This window comes from Bos indicus x Bos taurus, chromosome X, assembly GCF_003369695.1.
Source record: "Bos indicus x Bos taurus breed Angus x Brahman F1 hybrid chromosome X, Bos_hybrid_MaternalHap_v2.0, whole genome shotgun sequence".
In the NCBI taxonomy this organism is placed as follows: domain Eukaryota; kingdom Metazoa; phylum Chordata; class Mammalia; order Artiodactyla; family Bovidae; genus Bos; species Bos indicus x Bos taurus.
Window position 1 is genome coordinate 95,184,437 of NC_040105.1, and position 27,574 is coordinate 95,212,010.

Consider the following 27,574-nt stretch of genomic DNA (forward strand, 5'->3'; position numbering starts at 1 on the left):
TTGGAGACAGGGCATATAAAGAGGTGATCAACTTCAAACGAGTCCATTAGACTAGTGTCCTTATAAGAAGTGTAAATTTTATCAGGGACACATCAGACATGCATGTGCACACAGGAAAGACCACACTAAGGTACAGCAAGAAGGTGATAATCTGAAATCCAAGAGGAGAGGCCTCAAGAGAAACCAAACCTGCCAACACCTTGATCTTGACCTTCTAGCCTATGCACCTGAGAGAAATAAATTTCTATTAATAAATTAAGCCACCCAGTCTGTGCTATTTTTGTTAGGGCAGCCCCAAGAAACTAATACATCCTCAAATTTCTGTTCATTGACTTGGCATCTAACATCCATTTTGGGAGACAGAAGACCCATATTTATGCTTAATATATAGAATTTTGTGCACGTTTCTTCAAAATTCCAAATTTTATAAATCCTAGCAAACCAATAGCCCCCCTTTCAGTATTATATACAATTTCAGTGTAATAATGTATATGCATTAGTTTTTTAATCTGTTTTAGATGACAGAGAAAAAAATGTACTGGGTAGAATACTTTTACCTTTACAAACAAAAAATACTATTATCTCCAACAAACTAATGAGTTTAAAGATATTTAATGGGGTGCTTCTTAGTTTGGCCAATGATTTGTTGTTGTTCAATCACTCATTGTTGTTGTTCAGTCATGTCAGACTCTTTGTGATGCGCATGGACTGCAGCTCTCCAGCCTTCCATGTCCTTCCCTATCTCCCAGAGTTTGCTCAAGCTCATGTCCATTGAGTTGGTAATGCCATCCAACCATACCATCCTATATTACCCTGTTCTCCCCTGCCTTCAATCTTTCCCAGCCTCATGCTCTTTACCCTTGAGTCAGCTCTTCACATCAGGTGGCCAAACTATTGGAGCTTCAGCATTAGTACTTCCAGTGAATATTCAGGGTTGATTTCCTTTAGGACTGACAGGTTAAATCTCCTTGCAGTCCAAGGGATTCTCAAAATGATGTCTCTGCTTTTTAATACACTGTCTAGTTTTGTCATAGCTTTACTTTCAAGGGGCAACTGTCTTTTAATTCCATGGCTCCAGTTACCATCCACAGTGATTTTGGAGCCAAAGAGAAAATAAAGTCTGTCACTGTTTCCATTGTTTCCCCATTTACTTGCCATGAAGTGATGGAACTGGATGCCGTGATCTTCATTTTTTGAATGTTGAGTTTTAAGCTAGCTTTTTCACTCTCCTATTTCACCTTCATCAAGAGGCTCTTTAGTTCTTCTTCACTTTCTGCCATTAGGGTGGTGTCATCTGCATATCTGAGATTGTTTATATTTCTCCTGGCAATCTTGATTCCAGCTTGTGCTTCATCCAGCCTGGCATTTTGCATCATGTGCTCTGCATGGAAGTTAAATAAGCCAGGTGACAATATACAGCCTTGACGTACTCCTTTCCCAATTTGAAACCAGTCCATTGTTCCATATCTGGTTCTAACTGTTGCTTCTTGACCTGCATACACTTTTCTCAGGAGGCAGGTAAGGTGGTCTGGTATTCCCGTCTCTTGAAGAATATTCCATACTTTATTGTGATCCACACAATCAAAGCCTTTAGTGTAGTCAATGAAGCAGAAGTAGATATTTTTCTGGAATTCTGTTACTATTCCTATGACCCAATGGATGTTGGCAATTTAATCTCTGTTTCTTCTGCCTTTTCTAAACCCAAGTTGTACATCTGGAAGTTCTCGGTTCATGTACTGTTAAAGCCTAACTTGAAGGATTTTGAGCATAACCTCATGAGCGTATGAAATAAGTGCAGTTGTTTGGTAATTTGAACATTATTTGGCATTGACCTTCTTTGGGATTGGAATGAAAACTGACCTTTTCTAATCCTGTGGCCACTGCTGTTTTCCAAATTTGCTGGCATTTTGAGTTCAGCACTTTAACAGCATCATCTTTTAGGATTTGAAATAGCTCAGCTGGAATTCCATCACCTCCCCTATCATTATTCATAGTTGTGCTTCATAAGGCCCACTTGACTTCACACTCCAGGATATCTGGCTCTAGGTGAGTGACCACACCATCATGGTTATCTTCATTAATGAAAATGAAAAGACCTTTTTTTATATAGTTCTTCTGTGTATTCTGGCTACCTTTTCTTAACCTCTTCTGCTTCTTTTAGGTCCTTGCCATTTCTGTCCTTTATTTTGCCCATTTTTGAATGATATGTTCCCTTGAAAGTGAAAGTGAAGTCGCTTAGTCATGTCTGACTGTTTGCGACCCCATGGACTGTAACCTATCAGGCTCCTCTGACCATGGGATTTTCCTGGCAAGAATGCTGGAGTGGGTTGCCATTTCCTTCTCCAGGGGATCTTCTGACCCAGGGATCGAACCCAGGTCTTCTGCACTGCAGGCAGATGGTTTACCATCTAAGCCACCAGGGGTATCTCTAATTTTCTTGAAGAGATATCTAGTGTTTTCCATTCTGTTGTTTTCCTCTATTTCTTTGAACTGTTCACTTAAGAAGACTTTCTTATCTCTCCTTGCTATTCTTTGGAACTCTGCATTTGGTTGGGTATATCTTTGTCTTTCTCCTTTGACTTTCACTTCTCTTTTCTCAGCTATTTGTAAGGCATCCTCACACAATCGTTTTGCCTTGTTGCTTTTCTTTTTCTTGGGGATGGTTTTGGTCACTGCCTCCTTACAGTGTTACAAACCTCCGTCCATAGTTCTTCAGGCACTCGGTCTATCAGATCTAATCCCTTGAATCTATTTATCACTTTTACTATATAATCATAAGGGATTTGGTTTAGGTCATACCTGAATGTTTGAAGTCGCTCACTCATGTCCGACTCTTAGCAACCCCATGGGCTGTAGCCTACCAGGTTCCTCCATCCATGGGATTTTCCAGGCAAGAATACTGGAGTGGGTTGTCATTTCCTTCTCCAGGAGATCTTCCCAGGGAGACTGAACCCGGGTCTCCCGCATTGTAGGCAGACGCTTTACCATCTGAGCCACCAGGGAAGCTCTACTCCAAGTCCTAACTCTGTAATCAGGCTTTTTCTGATATTCTAATATTGTACAACCAAAAAAAAATTAAGATAAAGAATTGGAAGCAGAGGTTGGTGTAAATAAGCAACTGTCCTATTCATTCTAAGTTTCAGAGCACTTAACTGCTTAATAAGTGTATCTTATACATCTGAAATAATAAAATTTATAAATTTATGTTGTTAATATTGGATTTGGTGTAGATACCTAAAAAAATAGTTCTGCTGCTAAAACATTTTAAATGATTAGCTAGTCTAAATTCATCATGTTATAGATGAGGAAACTGAGGTGCAAGGAAGGGAGAAGTGGGCTGTAGACAGGGCTGTGATAGGAAGGCACCTCTGACAAGCACATCCTGCCCGAGCCCTGAGAGCAAAGTTTGGCCCCAGGTTAGGCTGGTGCCCTCTTTCTCAGGGGACTGGTAGGCTGCAGCCAGCAGTGTCGCTCCTAGGAGCCACCCGCCTCTTGCTGCAGGACAGAAGTGCAGCTGCCCTGCCCTGGCCTTGCATCATGCTGTCTGAAGCAGCTGTACTTCTGTCCAAACCTGAATAGCCTAGTAGTTTCCCCTACTTTTTTCAATTTAAATCTGAATTTTGCAATAAGGAGCTCATGATCTGAGCCACAGTCAGCTCCTGGTATTTTTTATGATGACTGTGTAGAGCTTCTCCGTCTTTGGCTGCAAAGAATATAGCAATCTGAATTGGTATTGACCATTTGGTGATGTCTATGTGTAGAATCTTCTTTTGTATTGTTGGAAGAGGGTGTTTGATGTGACCAGTGCATTCTCTTGGCAAATCTCTGTTAGCTTTTGCCCTGCTTCATTTTGTACTCCAAGGCCAAACTTCCCTATTTCTCCAGGTAGCTCTTGACTTCAAAGCATGTAAAAGGATAATAATTCTCCTCAGATTTAAAATTATAGTGTAAACTGATATGATTTTTATAATCAACAGAAAAGGTTGATTTTCCCAAGGTTCTGGAGGCATTTATATATTTAACAAGTATTTATTAAGCACTCTATGTCAGGCACTGTTCCTAAGTCCTGGGAATAGAGCATAGAAAAAGATAAATTGTTATCCTCATGGAGCTTACATTTAGGATGAAGTAAAATAGATAGTAAGAAAGTAAATATATAAAATATGTAATATAATATTTAGTAGTGATAAATTCTATGAATAAAAATTGAGAATATGAGGATAAAGGACACTGGAAGTGAGGTACTATTTTTAATGAGATAGAGAAATTCTCTATAAACACATAAATGAATGAAATGAGGGATTGGGGCATGAATCTATCTGCAGAAGAAATATTCTAGGCAGTGGGAACAATAACTGTAGAGCTCCTTTGGTAAAGAAGTGATTAGCTTGTTAGAGAAATAGCAAGGAGGCCAATGTAGCTCAAATAGAGTAAGCAAAGAGGTTGGAAAGACATGTAAATTTGTAGCCAGTGGCTGGATCTTGTGAGATACTGTAGGCCATGGAAAGAAGTTTAGATAAAAGAAATTTTATGGGAAGCCATTAGATGATTTTGACAAGGGGAGTAGTGTGATACAGCTTACATTTTTTAAGGGATAATCCTGTCTGCTGTGTAAAGAATGGATCTTAGGGGAATAAGAATGGAAAGCAGGGAGACCAATTGGAAGCTGGGAAGTAATTGCAGTGCTCTAGGTCAGAGATGATAGTGGCTTGGACTAGGGTGTTACCTATGGAAATGGTGATAAGTATCCAGCTTTGGCATATATTTTGTAGGTAATGCCAATGGATATTATAGATGGATTGAATGTAAAGAGAGAAGAATTGATGATTCTGATGCTGAGCAACTGAGTGAATAATGGTATCATTTACTGAGATGAATGAAGACTGGGAAGAACAGGTTTTAGGGGGAGGGTCATGAGCTCAGGTTAGGGCATGTTTAGTTTTAGATGCCTTTTATACATATACATGGAGATGAAAAGTAGGCAGTTAAGTGAAGAGGAACTAAAAAGCCTCTTGATGAAGGTGAAAGTGGAGAGTGAAAAAGTTGGCTTAAAGCTCAACATTCAGAAAACGAAGATCATGGCATCTGGTCCCATCACTTCATGGGAAATAGATGGGGAAACAGTGTCCGACTTTATTTTTCTGGGCTCCAAAATCACTGCAGATGGTGACTGCAGCCATGAAATTAAAAGACGCTTACTCCTTGGAAGGAAAGTTATGACCAACCTAGATAGCATATTCAAAAGCAGAGACATTACTTTGCCAACAAAGGTTCGTCTAGTCAAGGCTGTGGTTTTTCCTGTGGTCATGTATGGATATGAGAGTTGGACTGTGAAGAAGGCTGAGTGCCGAAGAATTGATGCTTTTGAACTGTGGTGTTGGAGAAGACTCTTGAGAGTCCCTTGGACTGCAAGGAGATCCAACCAGTCCTTTCTAAAGGAGATCAGCCCTGGAGTTTCTCTGGAAGGAATGATGCTAAAGCTGCAACTCCAGTACTTTGGCCACCTCATGCGAAGAGTTGATTCATTGGAAAAGACTCTGATGCTGGGAGGGATTGGGGGCAGGAGGAGAAGGGGACGACAGAGGATGAGATGGCTGGATGGCATCACTGACTCGATGGACATGAGTCTGAGTGAATTCCGGGAGTTGGTGATGGACAGGGAGGCCTGGCGTGCAGCGATTCATGGGGTCGCAAAGAGTCGGACACGACTGAGCGACTGATCTGATCTGATCTGTGGGACTTTTAAACGAGTTCCAGATTAGAGATAGAAATTTGAGAGTCATCAAGATGCTTGCATGCACGTTCAGTTACTCAGTTGTGTCTGACTCTTTGCGAACCCATGGACTGTAGCCTGCCAGGCTCCTCTGTCCATGGAATTTTCCAGGCAATAATATAGATGGCATTTAAAGCCATGAAACTGGGTGAGATCACTAAGGAATATAAATAATGCAGGTAGTAAGGGAAGAAGTCCAGTGATTGAGCTTCTGGGGCTTTTCAATATTGAGATATAGGAGATGATAATGAACTAGCAAAAGCAAAATTGAAAAAAGAAAGTTAAGAATGTGCAGTCATGAGTTGCCAGTATAATGGGAGAAAAACCCAGAATGTATGGTATCCTGCAAATAAAGATGTTTCAAGAAGGAAGTTTTCAACCCTGCCTAACACTGCTGATAGGTAAGGTGACAGAATACCCCTCCTTTCCCAGGACAGTCCTAATTTATGTCTGTTGTACAGAAATAATTGTCAACAGAATCCTTTTTCACTCTCAGAAATGTTCTGACTTGAATGGTAGATTGTATTGTAACTGGGATTGTAGGTCACAGTGAGGATTGATAACTGATTATTGGATTTACCAACAGGGACATCATTAGCAATTTTGACAAGAGTAGTTTCAGTGGTGAAGTGAAACTCCATTGGATGGTGGAGATGAAAGACTAACACGATTTCAAGAGAAAAGGAGGAGACAGCATTGATACAGTACCTAAAAACCACAGTTTTAAGGAATTTTGTAGCAAAAGGAATCAGAGAAATGAGGTAGTAACTACTGAGTGTAGTTATGGTGTAAAGGGAGAATTTTATTTTGAAGATAGGAAATAGTACAGTATGTTTGAATATTGGTGAGAACATTCCACTAGAGAGACAAATGTTTATGATAAAAGAGAGAAGAAAATTTTGGAACAATGACCTTGAGTAGAAGAAATAGGATATCATCCAATGGACAAATGAAAAGGCCAGCTTTAGATAACAGGATGAAGAGTTCATTGTGAGAATACCAGAAAAGGCAGAATTTATGGGCACAGATGCAGGTAGATATGGCAGTAGGAGTTTGTGGGAGTTCTCCTCAAATTGCTTTGATTTTTTTCAGTGCAGGAGTCTTGCCTGGGAAATCCCATGAACAGAGGAGCCTGGCAGGCTACAGTCCATGGGTTTGCAAAGAGTCAGACAACTGAGCAACTGAACGTGCATGCAAGCATCTTGATGACTCTCAAATTTCTATCTCTAATCTGGAACTCGTTTAAAAGTCCCACACATACATCCAATTGCCTACTTTTCATCTCCATGTATATGTATAAAAGGCATCTAAAACTTAACATGCCCTAACCTGAGCTCATGACCCTCCCCCTAAAACCTGTTCTTCCCAGTCTTCATTCATCTCAGTAAATGATACCATTATTCACTCAGTTGCTCAGAATCAGAATCATCAATTCCTCTCTCTTTACATTCAATCCATCTATAATATCCGTTGGCATTACCTATAAAATATATGCCAAAGCTGGATACTTAATCACCATTTCCATAGGTAACACCCTAGTCCAAGCCACTATCATCTCTGACCTAGAGCACTGCAATTACTTCCCAGCTTCCAATCGGTCTCCCTGCTTTCCATTCTTGTTCCCAGTAGTTCAAACTATTATATACAGAATGGATAAACAACAGGGTCCTACTGTATAGCACAGGGAGCTGTATTCAATATCCCCTGATAAACCATAATGGAAAAGAATATGAAAAAGAATGTTGTATATACATGTTTGTGTGTGTGTATCTGAACTACTTTGCTGTACAGAAGAAATTAACACACTATAGATAAACTATATTTCAAAAAACTAAAATTAAAAAAATATGTATACACACACACACAGTGGAATACTACTCAGCCATAAAAAAGAATGATATTTTGCCATTTGTGACTGACAACATGACTGACCTTGGAGGCTCTTATGCTCAATGAAATAGAGAAAGACAAATACTACATGTAATTACTTATATGCAGGATCTAAAAAATAAACTAGTGAATATAACAAAAAAGAAACAAACTCACAGATACAGAGAACAAACTAGTAGTTGCCAGTAGGGAGAAGGAAATGGGGAGGAACAAGATAGGCGTAGGAGATTAAGAGGTACAAAGTACTGTGTGTAAAATAAATAAGCTTCAAGGATATACTGTATGGCACAAGGAATATAGCCAATATTTTATTGTAGTTGTATAACTGGAGTATAATCTTTAAAAATTGTGAAGCACTATGTTGTACACCTGAAGCGTATAGTATTGTAAATCAACTATACTTCAATTAAAAAAATACAGAAAAAATTTTTAAATAATTCATTTAATTGGAGGCTAATTACTTTACAATATCATGGTTGTCTTAGAAGTGATTTCTTGGTTACAGCACAAAACTCATTGACAACAAAAGTAAAAATTGATAAATGAGACTGTATCAAACTAAAACTAAAATGTTTGTGCACAACAAAGGAAATAATGGAATGGAAAGGGAGAAAATATTTGCAAACCATATATCTAAGGGACTCATACCTAAAATATGCAAGGAACTCCTATAACTTCATAGCCAAAAAAGAAGGAAAAAAAAAAAAGGCAAAGGACTTGAATAGAAATTTCTCCAAAGAGAACATACAAATGGCCAACAAGTATATGAGAAGGTGCTCAACTTCACTAATTATCAGAGAAATGCATCAAGGTTTTCTCTTATGTTATCTTCTAGTTTTATAGTTTTGCATTTCATATTTAGGTCTGTCATCCATTTTAAGTTGATTTTTGTGAAAGATGTAAGGTCTGAGTTTAGATTCAGTTTTTGCATGTGGATGTTCATTTACTCCAACACTATTTGTTGAAAAGACCATCTTTGCTCCATTGTGTTGTCTTTGCCCCTTTGTCAAAGATCAGTTGACTATGTTGATATATTTCTGGACTCTCTGTTCTGATGATGTTTCATTGATCTGTTTGTCCATTCTTTCACCAATATCACATCATTATGATTACTGTAACTTTATAATAAATCTTGAAGTCAAGTGATGTCAGTCCTCTGACTGTTCCTTTCCTTTAATATTGAGTTGGCTATTCTGGGTGTTTTGCCTCATCGTATAAACTTTGATATCTTTTGATATCCACAAAATAGCTTGCTATACTTTGGTTTGGGAAGAGCTGGTTAGGAAGAACTAGTCTCAGTGAGTCTTCCTATCCATGAACATGGACTCTCTCTCCATTTATTTAGTTCCTGTATGATTTCATTAATCAGAGTTTTGTAATTTTCCTCATATAGATCCTGTACATACTTGTTAGATTTATACCTATGTACTTTATATTTGAGGGTGCTAATATAAAAGGTACTGTGTTATCAAACTTCACTTACTCATTGCTAGTATGTAGAAAAGCAATTGACTTTTTAATATTAACCTTATCCTGTAACCTTACTAGAGTTGCTTATTAGTTCCAATTTTTTAATATTCTTTCAGATTATCTACATGGACAATCGTGTCATCTGCAAACAAAGGCAGTTTTATTTCTTCTTCCCAATCTGTATCCCTTTGATATCCTTTTCTGGTCTTAGTGCTTTAGCTAGGAATTCCTGTACAATTTTGAAAAGGAGTGGTGACAGAGGACATTCTTGACATTTCCTTATCTTAATGGTAAAGCCAGTTCCTAACCATTATGTGGGCTTCCCTGGTAACTGTATGTTTCTGTATATTTCTTTATCAAATCAAGGAAGTTCCACTCTATTCCTAGTTTGCTGAAGCAATTTTATTCTTTTGCATGTGGATATCTAATTGTCCCAGCACAGCTTGTGAATGGACAGCACTCTCAACGAATGGTGATTGAATTCCAGTCAATGAAATCTAAGTGTAAATGATGTGGACATTCTTTATTAAGGATTTTAGGAAGCAGGTGGAAAGTTACTTTGACATTCAATTAACTGCCAATATTCGCTGGCATTGTGGAAATTCAAGATCTCTTCTCCTTGCAAAGTTAATAACCATGAGCTCACCTCACCAGCCCCTTTAGTTCTAGAAATCCTCAAGGGGTATTTCCCATGTCCTGAATTTTGATGGTTTTCACACGATTTTTCCATATGTGGTTTGCACAGTATGCTTTACTGTCAAGCACTTAAGTCCCTCCAATTGCTCCCTCTAATTTGCCCAACCACTACCCATACCCAGAGTCCTCATGATGTTAGAATTGACTACTATTCTAAACTTTAAAACCATGTTGGAGAACAGACACTTTCTTCTCTTTAGGTTATACTTTATAGGTGGAATCTGCACACCAGAATGTTACAGTTTCTTTTCAGACAGTTCTTTTTGGGATAACTTATGAACCTGCCTTTGTTTTGATAGACATACAGTTGAAGATATATGTTACAAGAGGCAAAAACAAGAGTCCTAATACCAGTGCTACCTTTACCAATAGAATAGCTAAACTTCCCTAATGAAAAGGCATTGTTCCTGGGCTGAGGTCATTGTGCCTGGCTTTGTTTTCCCTAAGGATAAATTCTCTTAAAGAAGAACCCACTGTAAATGTAACCTGAAAATATTCTTGGGTCAAGACTCCCCATAAATTCTTTAGATGTGCTTTGTCTCAAGTAGCAGACAGTTTAGAGCTTTCCTAGAGGTTCTGCAGTCTCTACTGAAAGTAGACAACTGTTGAGCCAGTTTCATAGTTTACAAGAACCCAACCCAGCCTGGAACTCAGGAATAGGAGAATGGATATATTCTAAGAATACATAGGGTTTGGATCAACCTTGAAAAAAAGGGAAATACCAGAGGGAAAGTTTGTCTGAGACACATGAAGGACAGAAGGAAGGTAAGTTAAGCAAAATGGGCAAAACTAGGTCCATGACCATGATGATTGAGAGAGGCAGGAGTAGATCACTCAAGCTGCACAGGCAAGGTATACAAGGTATATGTTAGAGTTCATGTGCATGGATATGGGAGGTGGGGTGGGTGTAGTGAGTCAGCACAACTGCTTCTGTATCCCAGGCTTACTGGTTTGGGGACTGTTTGGGGGTGTGGGGAGAGAGACAGAGAACATGAAACTGGGGCTCTTGTTTTATGAGGGTCCCAGCATTAGGGAGCCTAGGGTTCCTCAGGTTGTCTTTATTTACTAATTTAAAGCACAAGAATAGATAGTAGTCTCAAGAATGAAAAAATAAGGATCTCTTAAGGACTCAGTTAACTAGGTTAACCAAGGCTTTCTGAAAGAGAGAGCTTCATGAGTGGGAGTGGCCTAGTTCCTTCTCAGATCCATTCTGTAGCTGTCTTACAACCTATATGTTTATTTAAGATGGATGTCTTTTGAAATTGATGCCTTTGCAACTCAAAAGCTTAATGTCAGGCACTTAAAATAAAATCAAAAGGTGTAATGCCCAGCATTTACACCACAGAAATTTAGATTTCAGAGGCTAGTCAGGATTACACAGGTGCCATTGGAGACACTGGAGGGTGGAACTGTGGCTGTTGCATTCACATGAGAATCCATTTTACAAGGAAGTAAATACAGTATTTTTAAATACAGGGAAGTAAATACACTATTCTGGCCTGGAGAATTCTATGGATTGTATAGACCATGGTGTCGCAAACAGTTGGACACAACTGAGTGACTTTCACAAATACAGTATTTACCTGAAAATGAAGAGGAACTAAAGGGCCTCTTGAAGGTTAAGAAGGAGAGTGGGAGAGCTGGCTTAAAACTAAATATTAAAAAAACTAAGATCATGGTATCTGGCCCCATTACTTCATGGCAAACAGAGGAGGGAAAGGTGGAAGTAGTAACAGATTTCCCCTTCTTGGGTTCTAAAATCACTGCGGATGGTAACTGTAGCCATGAAGTCAGAAGATGTTTGCTTGTTAGCAGGAAAGCTATGATAAACCTAGACAGTGTGTTGAAAAGCAGAGACATTACTCTGCTGACAAAGGTCCATGTAGTCAAGGCTATGGTTGTGAGAGCTGGACCGTAAAGAAGGTGGAGCACCAAAGAATTGATGCTTTTGAACTGTGGTGCTGGAGAAGACTCCTGAGAGTCCCTTGAACAGCATGGAGATCAAACCAGTCAATCTTAAGGGAAATCAACCTGAATACTCATTGGAAGTGTCAGGAGACTGTGTAATTTCCTTGGTTCTGTCTCATCACAACCAAAATTTGAAGTGATGGACGTTAAAGCCCTTGGGGTGTCACAGCTCTCGGACAGTTTTACAGCTCAGTTTTATTTAGAAAATAAAGGAAAACACATCCTCAAGGCATGAGAGCATGCTGACCCAAAAGATGCAAAGAGAAGAGAGAGAGAGTGTGTGTGCAGGGGAGAGAGAGAGAGACCCCCGGCCCTTTGGCTCCTCTTTTTATATGTTTTTTACTCCCCCTGGGCCTGCCCTATGTAAATTGGGCTAGCCAGGAGTGCTGTTTGTTCTACCTGAGGTCCTCACTCTGGTCCTCGGACCTTCCTTTGTTCTATTGTAGAGGGCTTTTCCCTTCCTTGTCTTTTAGCCAACACCATTCTGGACTCCTTTTTCCTATTCTAACTACCTAACAGAAGGACTAATACTGAAGGTGAAACTCCAGTATTTTGGTCATCTGATGTGAACAGCTGACTCATTGGAAAAATCCCTGATGTTGGGAAAGATTGAGGACAAAGGAGAAGAGGGCATCAGAGGAGGAAATGGCTGGATGGCATCACCAATGCAATGGACATGAACTTGGGCAAATTTGGGGAGATGGTGAGGAATAGGAAGGCCTGGCATGCTGCAGTTCACGGGGTCGCAAAGAGTCAGACATGACTAGGTGACTGAACAACAAGAAATCAATATTATTTAACAGTCAGACAGACATAGGGCAGCATCCTGTTTAAATCTTTTATTTGCTCTTTGATTTTAAACATGACGGTCTCTCTGATACACACACATATAGAACTAACATAAGAAGCATGAAATAGGACTTTTCTAGTCCAATAAATGTTAACAGAAATAGTGTCTGTTCTGTAAGTGAATTTAGAACAAATTGTCCAAAATATATTTCATAGTCTCACAGTATCCACTCCCCTACCAGTAAATGTTTTGGGGATCAATATCCCAGCATCTGGAAATTACCAGAGAAGTTTGCATTGATATGAACATAAAATTTTAGGTAGGAATCTAAATAAAATAGAAAATACAAGTAAATGTAAACTGAATAGAACAGATATATATATATATATATATATATATATATATATGTATATATATTTTACTGTATGTCTAGTGCCTAGGATAAAGTAGACACTCATGTATATCTATTGATAAATGAAAGGCACCAGACACTTTAACAACAAGAAGAAACAGTTTAGAGAGGCAAAGACCTTAACACACACCCACAGATCCCAGCAGACCTCAGACACCCTTCTTTAAACCTGGCATTCATCCAAGAGAGTGTAAACTTTAGAACACAGAAAACATAATCCACAATTCAGCTCAGGTAATTGAAAAAGCACAGTGAAAGACTTTCCTATGGAAACTGACATTTGTTTTGTCTAGATACATTATAGAATCATCTCCAGATTTTTTTCCTATCATTGAAATATTGTGCAGTTACAATAAATATCTAATAACAAGTAAAAGCTGATATGAAAATATATGAAAATTTGTGATATGATTTGTTGTTGTTCAGTCGCTCAGTTATGTCCAACTGATTGTGACCCCATGGACTGTAACACACCAGGCTTCCCCGTCTTTCACCATCTCCCAGAGTCTGCTCAAACTCATGTCCATTGAGTCGAATGATGCTATCCAACCATCTCATCCTCTGCTGTGCTGTGAATAAGGTTCCCTTTCCATCCTGGTAAGCATCAAGTGATTTTCAATGAATAGGGACTTTCTCCAAGAGGAACCTCAAAGATGATTGCAAAATTTCTCTTCTTTAGCAAAGAGAGTAGGCTCTTAAGAGGGTAGTTATAGTGGTGAGAGATGAGCCCTCAAATTGATCCTCCTGGGGGCGGAAGTCCAATTCAAGAAAGTGAAGGGAAATGGACTTTATCAGGATGGTGATAGAATTTGGATCCCGTATCACCAGATGGTCAACACTGAAATCAGATTGATTATATTCTTTGCAGCCAAAGATGGAGAAGCTCTATACAGTCAGCAAATCAAGACCGGGAGCTGACTGTGGCTTAGATCATGAACTCATTGCCAAATTCAGACTGAAATTGAAGAAAGTAGGGAAAACCACTAGACCATTCAGGTATGATCTAAGTCAAATCCCTTATGATTATACAGGGGAAGTGAGAAATAGATTTAAGGGACTAGATCTGATAGATAGAGTGCCTGATGAACTATGGACAGAGGTTCGTGACATTGTACAGGAGACAGGGATCAAGACCATCCCCATGGAAAAGAAATGCAAAAAAGCAAAATGGCTGTCTGGGGAGGCCTTACAAATAGCTGTGAAAAGAAGAGAAGCGAAAAGCAAAGGGGAAAAGGAAAGGTATAAGCATCTGAATGCAGAGTTTCAAAGAATAGCAAGAAGAGATAAGAAAGCCTTCCTCAGCTATCAATGCAAAGAAATAGAGGAAAACAACAGAATGGGAAACACTAGAGACTTCTTCAAGAAAATTAGAGATACCAAGGGAACATTTCATGCAAAGATGGGCTCGATAAAGGACAGAAATGGTATGGACCTAACAGAAGCAGAAGATACTAAGAAGAGGTGGCAAGAATACACAGAAGAACTGTACAAAAAAGAGCTTCACAACCCAGATAATCACGATGGTGTGATCACTCACCTAGAGCCAGACATCCTGGAATGTGAAGTCAAGTGGGCCTTAGAAAGCATCACTACAAACAAAGCAAGTGGAGGTGATTGAATTCCAGTTTAGCTATTTCAAATCCTGGAAGATGATGCTGTGAAAGTGCTGCACTCAATATGCCAGCAAATTTGGAAAACTCAGCAGTGGCCACAGGACTGGAAAAGGTCAGTGTTCATTCCAGTCCCAAAGAAAGGCAATGCCAAAGAATGCTCAAACTACTGCACAATTACACTCATCTCACAGGCTAGTAAAGTAATGCTTCAAATTCTCCAATCCAGGCTTCAGCAATACGTGAACCATGAACTTCCAGATGTTCAAGCTGGTTTTAGAGAAGGCAGAGGAACCAGAGATCAAATTGCCAACATCTGCTGGATCATGGAAAAAGGAAGAGAGTTCCAGAAAAACATTTGCTTTATTGACTATGCCAAAGCCTTTGACTGTGTGGATCACAATAAACTGTGGAAAATTCTGAAAGAGCTGGGAATACCAAACCACCTGACCTGCCTCTTGAGAAACCTATATGCAGGTCAGGATGCAACAATTAGAATTGGACATGGAACAATAGACTGGTTCCAAATAGGACAAGGAGTACGTCAAGGCTGTATATTGTCACCCTGCTTATTTAACTTATATGCAGAGTACATCATGAGAAACGCTGGGCTGGAAGAAGCACAAGCTGGAATCAAGATTGCCGGGAGAAATATCAATAACCTCAGATTTGCAGATGACACCACCCTTATGGCAGAAAGTGAGGAGGAACTAAAAAGCTTCTTGATGAAAGTGAAAGAGGAGAGTGAAAAAGTTGGCTTAAAGCTCAACATTCAGAAAACTAAGATCATGGCATCTGGTCCCATCACTTCATGGCACATAGATGGGGAAACAGTGGAAACAGTGTCAGACTTTATTTTTTGAAGCTCCAGAATCACTGTAGATGGTGATTGCAGCCATGAAATTAAAAGATAGTTACTCCTTGGAAGGAAAGTTATGATTAACCTAAATAGCATATTCAAAAGCACATTACTTTGCCAACAAATGTCCATCTAGTTCAAGCTATGGTTTTCCCAGTGGTCATGTATGGATGTGAAAGTTGGACTGTGAAGAAAGCTGAGCGCCAAAGAATTGATGCTTTTGAACTGTGGTGTTGGAGAAGACTCTTGAGAGTCCCTTGGACTCTTGAGAGTCCCAGTCCAGTCCCCTGGCTGGAGATCCAGCCAGTCCATTCTAAGGAGATCAGCCCTGGGATTTCTTTGGATGGAATGATGCTAAAGCTGAAACTCCAATATTTTGGCCACCTGATGTGAAGAGTTGACTCCTTGGAAAAGACTCTGATGCTGGGAGGGATTGGGGTCAGGAGGAGAAGGGGACGACAGAGAATTAGATGGCTGGATGGCATCACTGACTTGAGGGACATGAGTTTGGGTGAACTCTGGGAGTTGGTGATGGACAAGGAGGCCTGGCGTGCTGCAATTTATGGGGTCATAAAGAGTTGGACACGACTGAGGACTGAACTGAACTGAACTACTGTAACAAATTACTGCAATGTTGATGGTTTAAAAAAAAAAAACCAAAAACAATAAAATATTATCTTACAGTCCTGAAGGTTGCAAATAGGAAAAGGGTCTCTTATGTCTCCTGCATTGGCAGGTGGGTTCTTTTCCATTAGTGCCACTGGGAAGCCCATGGACATCATTGGGAGATCTTTATTCAGCCTACCACCATGAGGGTGCCATTTAGTTGGGTTTTAAAATGGGCAACAATGCCAACAGGTTTGTGTTCAACCAGAGATGTTCTTAACCATGGTTGCTCTTTGCCCAACAGAGCACAAATGACAGGGATGGAGACTAAAGGGGGGATGTAGAAGTGCAGGAATCAGAGGATTCAAGAAACAGCAGGTTTCTCTCTTAAGTGTTTGGTGGGGCCTTCTCCAAAGAATGGCTGGGGGAAGTAGACTGGTTTGTATGGCAAGCGTGTAAGATCCCAGTTGGTTCTAATCCTTGGCATATTCCTACCCTGCCAAAATGATGAGCCCTTGGAATCCCCTGCAAGAGATGACCTGACAGACAGAAGCCAGGAAGAGCCAGGACTGTCCCTACATGGTGCCTGACCCCTTGCTGGGGGGTGAGAAACAGGATTGTCTGAGCAGGTGCGGGTCCTGTCAGGGAAAGGTCCTCTTTCCTGGGCAACTGTGCAGACAGTGAAATGGTAAAGTGTGCCACCACAGCGACTGAGAGAACAGCAGTGTGGCAGAAAGAATGACGACACTGGCGCAGACAAGTGGTTTGTCTCCTCAGCCAGAGGTCTATCAGGGGCTGCCTTCCCTTAGGGGCAGGGGCTCGGCTTCCACAGGCTCCCCTTCCCACTTTCCTCCAGTCCACGGCCCCTGAAGGTGAAAGCAGCCCCCCAGCCACCCGCGCCCAAGAAGGATGGCCAGCGTGATGGGGGAAGGGAGGAGGCGGACACAGAACACTCTGCAGGTACATACACACACACACACTGCGTCGCGGTCTGTATCCATCCGCCGCTCCCAGGAGGCGGACACAGAACACTCTGCAGGTACACACACACACACACACACACACACACACACACACACACACATAAACTCTCTCTCTCTCTCTCTCTCTCTCTCTCTGCGGGGCGGTCTGTATCCATCCGCCGCTCCCTGCAATGCAACCCGTCCAGACCGGTCCGCCCGCGCCACCCGTGACCCTTCTGTGCTGCAGGACCAGAAGCGTGGCGGGAGGGGCTCACCCCACAGGGGGCAGTGGAGGGCTGGCTTGGCGGGCTGGCGTGGCCCCGCCCCTCAAGCTGGCGTTATTCCCAGCCCCGCCCCCTGTGGGTCGGAATTACACTGGGTTTGGTGGGGGTTGGGTGCGGGGGTATCAAACCCATTCGTGCTGTATCCCTCCACCCCCCGCTCCGACACCCTCGCTGCGAGCGGTCGGTGCTGCAGTCTACACATCTTCTGCCTGGTTTGGCGCAGGGGGCCAGACGCCTCTTTGCTGTTCTACCCACACGGAGAGCGGTGGGAAGTGAAAGAGGAACTGCGACCGGAGTGGGAGGACGACCATCGGGACCCTGCACCCGCGAAGGCAAGTGAGGGTGTCGCGGGGCGACGACCGGCTCACAGCTACCCCTGGCAGCCTGAGGACGGGAAGGCTAGCGGGTCGGAGCGGGAATCCTTAGAGAAGTGCGCAGCGCCAGAGGATCCTTGGCGCTGAGACAGCAGCGACCGGCACAGGCGGGGTGGTGGTGGGAGGGTTCCCTCGGATGCTGGGGAGGCATACGGCGCCGACTAGTCCCCGCCGGGGTTTCCGGGTGCCTGCGCCCCGCCCTCGACCGTGCCTTTGCGGGGAGAGGGCTGTGTGGGAGGCTGTTATGGTTGAAGTGGCAGAGGGAGCCGGGACGGGAGCAGCCCGGGCCATGATTCTGCCAAGGTCCCTGTTGGGCCCGCGTGCTGGGTGCTGTCCCTTCCCACAGGCACCTCTTTGATGCCAAAGTCTCCTGTCTGTGCAGTAGGTCTGGCAATTTCAGGCCATGGGGTGCATCTGTAGAGGAGAGGCTTGAGGAAAACAAGGAATGGGAAAATGACCTGTTTTTCTGAAGGTGTGTGGGGAATGAAGGGTTGAGGGTGGGCAGCAACCATTGACTGGACATCTAAATCAGGGTGGGGTGAGTGCGACCAGCGCAGGTCAGGCATCCAGGAATACTTTCTAAAATTCTTCTATCTACCTGGTTTCTACACACCTCCCTTGCCTTCCTCTCTCTCCTCTATCCAGAATTGGAGGTGGAAAAGCTGGACTGGGAGATAAAGGTACAAGAGAAGTCATAAATACAAATACCACTACACAACCTAGAATATGTGGGTGCTTTTCCCCCAATTTGTTGTGCAGCACAAAGGAGGTGAACAACAAGTGGTGGATCTTCAGAATTGAAGAAGAGAGTAAGAGGAGGAGTGTGATATGATGTTGAGTGGTTATCCAGAAACCTGATCCAGATGGCCTAAGTTAAAAGGAAATATTCTACCTAATGGGACTCTTAAATGTTAAAAGGCAGGTAACTTGGGAACTCCTATGTTTGTGGTGTTTGTCTGTCCCCCAAGTACTCAGTTGCTGCTATTATTTCTTGACTGCCTTACCTTTTCATTTGTTTTTCCATAGACCTGCTTTAAGTCTGGTCACTTCTGCAAGGAAGGAAAGGCGGAGGAGTCCGGTTCAAATCTCTGGAGGTTTGTGCAAAGAGGGGCAATACAGGAGACAGCTACAGAGTAATATGGCAGATATCTTTGATCTAAGTGGTTGCAGGGCCTTCTCTACCTCACCTACTCCATGTCAAATTTGCACACTGCCACAGAAACCCTCGCGTTTCCTACAGGGTAAGGAAATGGCAACCCACTCCGGTATTCTTGCCTGGAGAATCCCAGGGACGGGGGAGCCTGGTGGGCTGCCATCTATGGGGTCACACAGAGTCGGACACGACTGAAGCGACTTAGCAGCAGCAGCAGCAGCATACCAGGAATATTGGAGTAGGTGTGGACTGGGCTGTGAATGGGAGGGAAAGACTTGAGAGTAGAGACCAGGAGACAGAAAATATTAGGCACATTAGACCTTTAAAAGAGTAAGATGTTTGTATCAGGGTCAGGGTTCTTGCTTGTCTTTCTAGCAGTCAGGCTCCAGTCTCTCTTATATGTTTACTTGTTCTCAGGATAGCCTACAGGCTGCTGTAGAGTTTGACACCACTGGAATCAAGGAAAGGAGCAAGAAATTGTGCTACATCAGTGCAGGTTGGTATGGGAGTGGGTACAACTTTTGGGTGGGGTAGAGGAGACCAACACAAGTCCAGCAGTGACTAGGGTCTGGCCTTGGGGCTCCTCAGCCTCTCTCATTGCCAAGGTACTTTTCCACCAACTTCATACCTATTTTATAATAGGCAAAGTAATATGGCAGCTCTGGGGATAAAAACTGTAAACAAAATGAAAGTGATAGACTTTAATAGCCTAACTTTCCCACCAAGCATTTAAGGTGTAGTCTCTCTATGTGAGTTTTTGCATGGAGTGAGACAGTTGGAAAAGACTCAAACTGCCATGTCATTCTCACTTCCCAGATTGACTTCCAGTGGCAGCTCTGGTGGTGGTGAAATTGCTGCTGAGCACCACCTTCAACAGGTGTGTACCCACCCAGGAACCATCCATCCTCTCCCAGCTTGGTTGTGTTTTCTCTTCACTCTGACTGTAATATTGACTGAGGCTGGGATTGGAAAGGAGGCTTATTGACTGCTGGACTGGTGATTGGCTCTAACTTTTCTTTCCAGCTGTATCACCTGAATCATCAAAAAATTAGAGTGTGAAGGCACAAAATAGTGAGAAATCTGTGGTAGAAGCTGAGACTGGGATAGTTGTAGTTATTCAGGTCTCCTCTGTAACTGTACTATGACTGGGGCTGAGATTGAGACTGGTGTCCAGGCCAAGCCTGAAAAGAAGCCTGGCAAAGAGGTTGCTGGTGGGACTGAAAGAGAGAATGAAGTCCCAATGGTGGTCAGACCAAAGGTTAGGACCCAGGCCCAGGTAATGCTTGGAGCAAGGCCCCAAACTGAGACCGTGGCAGTAACTGAGACACATCCTAAGAGTGAGGCCAAGGCAATCACTGTAGAAATGTCCATGAATGAAACCTATTCATGGGCCAAGACTGAGTTTGATGCTGAGGTCCTACTGAAGACAGAGGGAGTGTTCCAAAACAATGCTGTAGCCTGGCCGCTGATCAGTACTGAGTCTGGGTCAGTTGCAAAACCTAAGACCTCATCTATGGTTAGGGAACTGGCCAGTATGGATGCTGAGTCCTTTCCTGGCACTAAGGTCAAGTCCCAATCAGGAATCCAGTATTTGCTTGTGTCAGAGGAGGAGACCAATATGGGGTCTTGGTGCCATCCCAGGCCTACATCTAAAAAAGAGACCTTTCACAATTGTGATTTCAGATGGGTGGATAGATCCTTTATGAACTCCTGGTTCTGCAGTAGAGAAGAGGTCAGTACAAGGCTTCATCCTAGAGATAGGGTGAAAGCCAGTACTAGGTCTAGGCACATGACCAAAGAAGAGGCTATGTCTAGGCCCAAAACCAGTTGGGAACTCTATGTTGCCTCCAGTTCTGGTTCTGAAGATGAATCTATCAAGAAATCCTGGTTCTGGGTCAGAGAAAAGACCAATATCCAGTCTAGGCCTAGGGAAGAGACCAATAGTAGGTCCTGGTTTAGGTCTAAGAAAGAAGTCTCTGAATCCAGTTCTGGGTCTGAATGTGAAGACAATGTCAAATCCTGGTTTTGGGCTGGAGAGGAGGGTAGGTACAAACCCAGAGCCAGGAAGGGGGCCAATGTCAGCGCCAGGCACAGGGCCAAGCAAGAAACTTCCATTGATTTCATGTCTGAGTCTATGGATGTAGTCAAAAAAGAGCCCTGGTTCCTGCCTGGAGAGAAGACTAATAACTTGGTCAAGCCCAAGTCCAAGAAAGAGGTCAGGGCCAGAGCAGTGGTAAAGGAAGAAGCCAAAATCAAGGCCAGAGCCAGGGCCAAGCAAGAAGCCAGGCCAGAGGAAGAGTTCCTCACCGGGGCCTGGTTCTGGGCTGTGGAAGACTCCAGCATAGTTGGTGGGGCCACTGGTTCTCAAGTGGAGGATGAGTCCATTGTTGGCAGTTGGTTTTGGACTGAAGAAGAAACCAGTGGTACATTCAGACCACAGGCTGAGCAGGAGCCTATTGGCAGTTCCGTGTTTGGAAGTGGGGAAAAGACCAGTGTGGAAACTGAGGCTGATGCCACTTCCAAATCATTGCTAACAGATGACAAAGAAAAGGTCATTGCCAGTTTTTGCTGGGCTAATGAAGAAACCAACCTAGAGGCTGAAGAAGAGCCCATTTTTGGGTCTTGGTTTTGGGTCAGTGATGAGGCCAGTGTAGAAGCTGGGGTTGGGGCCAACTGTGGGTCCAGGCCAAAGTCTGAGGAAGAAGAGGTCATTGGCCCCTGGTTTTGGGCTGGAGAAGAAATCAGTACAGTGGCTGAGTTCAGAGAAGAGGCCAGGCCAGGAGCTGAAGAGGAGACAATATTTTGGCCCTGGTTTTGGGCTGGAAACCAGGCCCACATGGATTCTGGGGCTGAAGTCAACTGTGATACTATGCCAGGGACTGAGGAGGAGGAACCAATTATTGGGTCATGGTTCTGGCCTGGAGTAGAAGCTTGTGGGAGGGCTGAAGTGAATAATAAGTCTAGCCTGGAGGACAAGGAAAAGAGTATTACATCGTCTTGGTTTGGGACCACTGAAGAGATCCGTATGAAGTATGCTGCTGGTGCCCAGTGTAAATTTATGACAGCTGCTGAAGAGATTAACAGTGAGTCTGGTTTCTGGTCAGGAGAAAGTCCCTGTATGTTTCCTGCCAATGAAGGCAGCTGGAAGTCTAGGCTAGAGGATGAACAAGACATTGTTAATTCATGGTTCTGGTCCATAAAATATACAGGGCCAGAGACCATTGTAGGTCCCTCGTTATGGGCTGTGGAAGAAAGCAGTACAGATGATAGGGCTGAAGAAGAAGCCAAGCCACCTACCAAAGAGGAGACCATGATCACATCCTGGTTCTGGAAAGGGAATAAAGCCATTATAGAGGCTGCAGACAAAGAAGAATCCAGGCTGGATATTGAAGAGGAAGACATTATTGGCTCTTGGTTCTGGGCTAGGGAGGAAGACAGGCTTAAAACAGAAGTGGAGGCTAGAGAAGAGGACAGGCTGGCAGCTGAAGAAGAACTTTTTGTTGGGTCTTGGTTCTGGGCCAGGGAAGAGGCTATTAGGAACGAGGCTAACATTTGTAGCAAATACAGTCCAAAAGCTGGAGAGGAGGAAGTCATTGTTGAGTCCTGGTTCTGGGCTGAAGAAGAGACCAGTCTGGAGGCAGGGGCTAGTTTTGAGTCTAAGCATGGAGCTGAAAAGGAGGAAATCATTGTTGGGTCCTGGTTCTGGGCTGAAGAAGAGAGTATAGACATTAGACCTCAGGCAGTAGAAGAGACCACATCAAGGTCTGGAGAGGAAACCATTTTTGAATCCTGGTTCTGGGATGCAAAAGAAGTCAATGTAGAAGCCAAAACATGCTGTGCATCTAAGCCAGAGGATGATAAAGAGATTATTGTTGAGTCATGGTTCTTGTCTGGAGAGAAGGACATTAGTGAGACTGAAACTGGGGCCACCTCTGAGTCTAGGCCAGAAAATGAGGAAGGGACAGTTGTTGGGTCCTGGTTTATGGCTAAAAATGAGGACAATAACAGGACTAGTGTTGGAACCAACTATGAGTCCAGGACAATAGCTGAGGAGGATGAGGCCATTGTGGGGTCCTGGTTTTGGGCAGGAGATGAGACCCATTTTGAATCAGATCCTAGCCCTGTGTACAGGGCCATTTGCAGATCCAGATGTTCAGTTGAGCAGGAGCCTGATGCTTCACACAGGCCCCAGAGCTGGGAGGAGGTTACTGTTTAGTTCAAGCCTGGTCCATGGGGTATGGTTGGCTTCCCATCCCCAAGCCCCTTTAGATTTTCAAAAGAAGCAGCATTTCTATTCTCTGAAATGTTTGGAGGAAAGCCAAAGCACATGGAACTGAGCCTAGAAGGGGAAGACCAGGAATCTTTGCTTCAGGCTAATCAACCTGACCCCGAGTTCCCATTTCAGTATGATCCATTCTGCTGGTCAGTCGTGCAAATTTGGGAGCATCTTAGGACCAAGGAGAGTGCAGAGCCTGAGAGTTGCTCCTGCAGCTGCATACAGTGTGAGCTTAAAATTGGTCCTGAAGAGTTTGAAGAAGAACTCCTATTAATGGACAAAATTCGAGATCCTTTTATTCATGAAATATCTAAAATTGCAATGGGTATGAGAACTACTTTTCAATATACTCATGATTTCATTCACAATTCAGGTGTTGTCTCACTTATTGAAACCTTGCTCAATTATCCCTCCTCCCGAGTTTGGACAAGGTTTTTAGAGAATATGATTCACATGGCTCCACCTTACCCAAATCTGAACATAATTCAGACATATGTATGTCAAGTATGTGAGGAAACTCTTGCTTATAGCTTGGATTCCCCTGAGCAGTTATCTGGAATAAAGATGGTTAGACACCTCACTAGAGCCACTGACTATCACACACTGGTTGCCAGGTATCTATCTGGATTTCTTTTGTTATTAGCCACAGGCAATACTGAAACAAGGTTTCATGTTTTGAAAATACTGTTGAATTTGTCTGAAAATTCTGTCATGACAAAAGAACTACTCAATGCTAAAGCAGTGTCAGAATTTATGGGCCTTTTTAGCAGGAAAGAGACAAATGATAATATTCAAGTTGTTCTAGCAATGCTTGAGAATATTGGTAATGATATAAAAAAAGAGGCATTGTTCACTGATGATGATTTCAGTCTTGAGCCACTTACTTCTGCATTCCATGAAGTTGAAAAATTTGCTAAGGAACTGCAAGGCAAAGTAGATCATAAAAAGGACCCCGAGGCAGACTAAAAAAATTAGTATGATTAGTTACTTGGCTCTGATTATCCTTATGTTCCTGAGTTATGATCCTTGAATAATGTTTTCAAAGTTGGTTCTATGTTGTAATGTACATCCTTAATGCTGATACTAATTTTGCCCAACTTTGTATGAGCTGGGTCTATCTTCTGATGCCAAACAAGTATTAAAACTGAAAGCACATTTGTTGATATTTGTTTTTGTCCAGATTGTGAATTTAGTATTTAAACTTACAGTGAATTGAGCCATCGTAAGTAAGCTACCCTTTTGATTGTTCTGGTGTTACTGATGTCGATTTGAGTCATGTCCTGTTTTCAATAAAGTTCTGTGTTTAAGTAGGCAGAAATCACCCTTCTCCTTGAACTTAAAATATAGATGCCAAGATAACACATGACAACATAGAGATAATTAACATATGAATAATAATGCTCCTTGAAAAAGCTTATTCTTATATCTATAAATGCAAATATTACCATGGGTTGATACTCAGGGTATGATTTAGAAAAAAAGCACCCAATTGATTTGGGCTCTGAAATGTAGGGAAGAGGTTGGATGTTGTGAAGAAAAGCTCGCAGTTGGAAAAGTGCTCCTGTGGGAGTGAGTTATCCAGTCTGCCTGGAGTGGCTGTGAGGAGTATTAAGTATTAAGCAATATAAAATGAGGTAAGTGTCGAAGAGCTGAGAAGTTGCATTTTGCAATTCAAAGTATGGGTGTTTCTTTGATACTGCCTAAAGCAGGGGGCCGGGGTGCAGACCAGTACTGGTCTGTGGCCTGATAGGAAGCAGGCCACACAGCAGGAGGTGAGCAGAAGGCTTCCTCTGAGCTCAGCCCATCCCTTGCATTACTGTCTGAACCATGCCCTCCTGTATTGCTCACATTACCAACTGAACCATCCTCGTCCCCTCCCCACCCCCAGTCTGTGAAGAACTTGTCTTACATGAAAGTGGTCCCTGGTGCCAGAAATGTTGGAGACCACTGGCCCACAAGTTAAAAGGAAAAGACCAGAAAGCACACAAATTTAACTGTCAGGAAGACCATTTCTTCACGGAGAATGTTAAGATAATAGCATACAGCTACTAAGAGTGATGATATACAGGTTTTTTAATTGGCTAAGAAAAGCTCATGCCTTCTATATTTGATGAAATAGAAAAGACTGGTAAAATATATGGAAGGATGATACTCCCTAAATGTGTGAAATGGACTGAATTTATGAAATGTATATTATTTGATTATGGAAAATCTTATAACCATTTAAAACATGTCAAAAGAGTAAAGAAGTGTGAGAGACTACAATTTAGGACTGGGTTGCCAAATAAAAATGCATAATTATTTTAAAAGGAGTAAATTGTAAACTTTCTAAAGTTTCTGACTTTATGGTACACCTTTTTTTTTTTTTCCGGATTCACAAAGGTAATAATTATCTTCAGACAGGATTAGAAGTCAGGGATTATGTTGATTTGGGGTAGGAGGGAGTCCAGGCTAAAGGAAAATATACGAATTTTTATTCACCTTGGTTTGTCTCAGGATGGAAAAAAAAATTTTTTTTTCTATAAGACTCTAGGCTGTAAGATTTTTGGAAGTAGGGCAAAGTGGCAGATTTCATCCATTCACAAACCAGAAGTGATAACAGAGATCGTCCTGGTGGTGGAAATTGGAGAGTGAGTGTTTGTTTTGCCTATCAGTATTTTCAAGATAGATCTTGCACGTGTTTTAATACATCACCCGAGTCTCATGAGTTCAGTAGCTCAGTCGTGTCCGACTCTTGGCGAGCCCATGGACTGCGGCACGCCAGGCTTCCCCTGTCCATCACCAACTCCCGGAGTCTACTCAAAAGAGTTTTATACAGAATATTAAAAGTCAGTTGGTCTCTGAACTCCTCATGGAGTGTTCCTCGCCAGCCCTGTGTTCCTACAGAGCAAAGCCCAGGCCTAGGACTGGAAACGTTGGCTCCAATCCAGCCTTCCTTTCAGCTGTCTATCTTCACCACCACCGGGAGCTTCAGGTTGTTCTAGCAATCAGCTCAGCCCCAGAGGCAGAAGACAGTACCTTGCTTGCTACTCAGGGCTGCGGCAGACATGCTGAATGTGCGGTCACGTGAGGCTGAGGGTGGGTCACATGACGGCACTCTCGCTTGGACCAGCGTAGAAGTGTGTAAGCACTGAAAAGGGTCGGGAAAGACTTGCACCTGACGCTTGACAGTCGGCTGTAAGAGGAGTGGTAGGATGTAACGGTGGGTGGGTGGGTGTCTCTTCATGCTGCACTAGCCTGAGAACGAATTCTTCAGGTGCCCAGGATTATGGTAATTGTTGGCAGAGGACACAATCGCGAGCGTCAGCTGGGGCCTGATTTTTGTCCAGGAGCTCAAGAGGCCGGAAGTCATCCTGAGGGAGGCGTATGTGGAGAGAAGCAGCGCCCGCTGTTGGAGGAGGTGGGTTCGAGGCCAGCCGGGAAATAGCATCCATGGGAGGTGGTAGTAGAGACTAGATCCTCGTGGAGGAAGCGCCTGGGACCTTCGTGCTCCCTCCTGCTTTCTGAATGCCCCTCACCCCACCCAGCATGGCGCGACTGTTTCTCTGTTTGGGTAGGGGAGGTGGACACGAGGAAGCAGTTGGCTTCAGGGGTGCCTAGAAAGAGGACACGGTGAAGTGACAATATGTGAACACCCAATTTGTGTACACCCATAGTGCTGGCTCTAGAGAGGCAGGGATGGGATCAGATGGGATCTTTGGGGTACTATACCCTTCCCTTCCTCCCATCCAGTTGGCACTCTCTCTTCTGTCAGACAGTGGGGATGACTGGACTGAATATTGCAGGCAAGTTAGTGGTGGGAGTGGGTATGAGGTTGATCAGAGAGTAACGGAGGTGACTTTTGCTCTAAGGTTCCAGGTGCCTGGAGATGCAAGAGAGGCATGAACCTCAACCTGGGCAGCTCTAGTATAGTGGAGAGAGGACACACTCATGAAGAGGGAACCTAGATGCTTTGGGCCCTTCACATAGTGGTTCTCATTGGGATATCTGCAAGCTTTTCAACCCTCAAGAGGATCCCTGGATCTCAACCCAGGCAGCAGCATCCTAGGGATCTGCCCTGGAAATGAGATTCTGAACCCTCAACCGTTCCCATCCAGAGACACAAGGGTCATTGTTCTACCTGCTCCATCTGAGGCTCCCTCCCTTTTCCAGTCTTGGGCCTAGAGGAGGGTCTTTCTGGGAACCACCTACAGGAACTGCTTTATTAATTTTCTCACAGGTTCCCTTCCACTGACTCTTTGCTCTTTTCCTTGTCTTTGTTTTCTGGCCAATGACTCTTGGTGGTTTGCATCTATCCTTAGTGGTACTCCTTTATTTGTGCTAATCCATTTTGATCAGAGCTCAGCTTTATGAGGTATTTCCAGGATACCAAAGTTTTTTTTAGGAGAGTATAGTTAGAAAAAAATTTGACTAATCCCATTAACCTCTTTATCTGCACATTTTACAGATTT

The 27,574-nt window shown here is 43.0% G+C and overlaps 2 protein-coding genes across 3 annotated transcripts in view; both read left to right on the forward strand.

Moving 5' to 3' along the window:
• The window catches only part of LOC113886865 (protein BHLHb9-like), a 107,553-nt gene that overhangs the window by 32,873 nt on the left and 47,106 nt on the right, over window positions 1-27,574 (forward strand). Inside the window, exon 1 of one of the 2 annotated variants that reach the window (XM_027533469.1) lies at window positions 26,443-26,523. The exons of the other annotated variant lie outside the window; for it this stretch is intronic. The gene's annotated coding sequence lies outside the window, so the exon portion shown is untranslated. Of the gene's footprint in view, window positions 1-26,442; window positions 26,524-27,574 lie in introns of those variants that run through there. 2 annotated transcript variants of the gene reach the window in all.
• The window catches only part of GPRASP1 (G protein-coupled receptor associated sorting protein 1), a 32,298-nt gene continuing 23,982 nt past the window's right edge, over window positions 19,259-27,574 (forward strand). The window contains 2 exon segments of the mRNA XM_027533466.1: window positions 19,259-19,343; window positions 19,664-26,523. Of these exon segments, the coding sequence (XP_027389267.1) occupies window positions 19,989-24,089 (4,101 nt within the window). The 5' untranslated portion in view covers window positions 19,259-19,343; window positions 19,664-19,988 and the 3' untranslated portion in view covers window positions 24,090-26,523.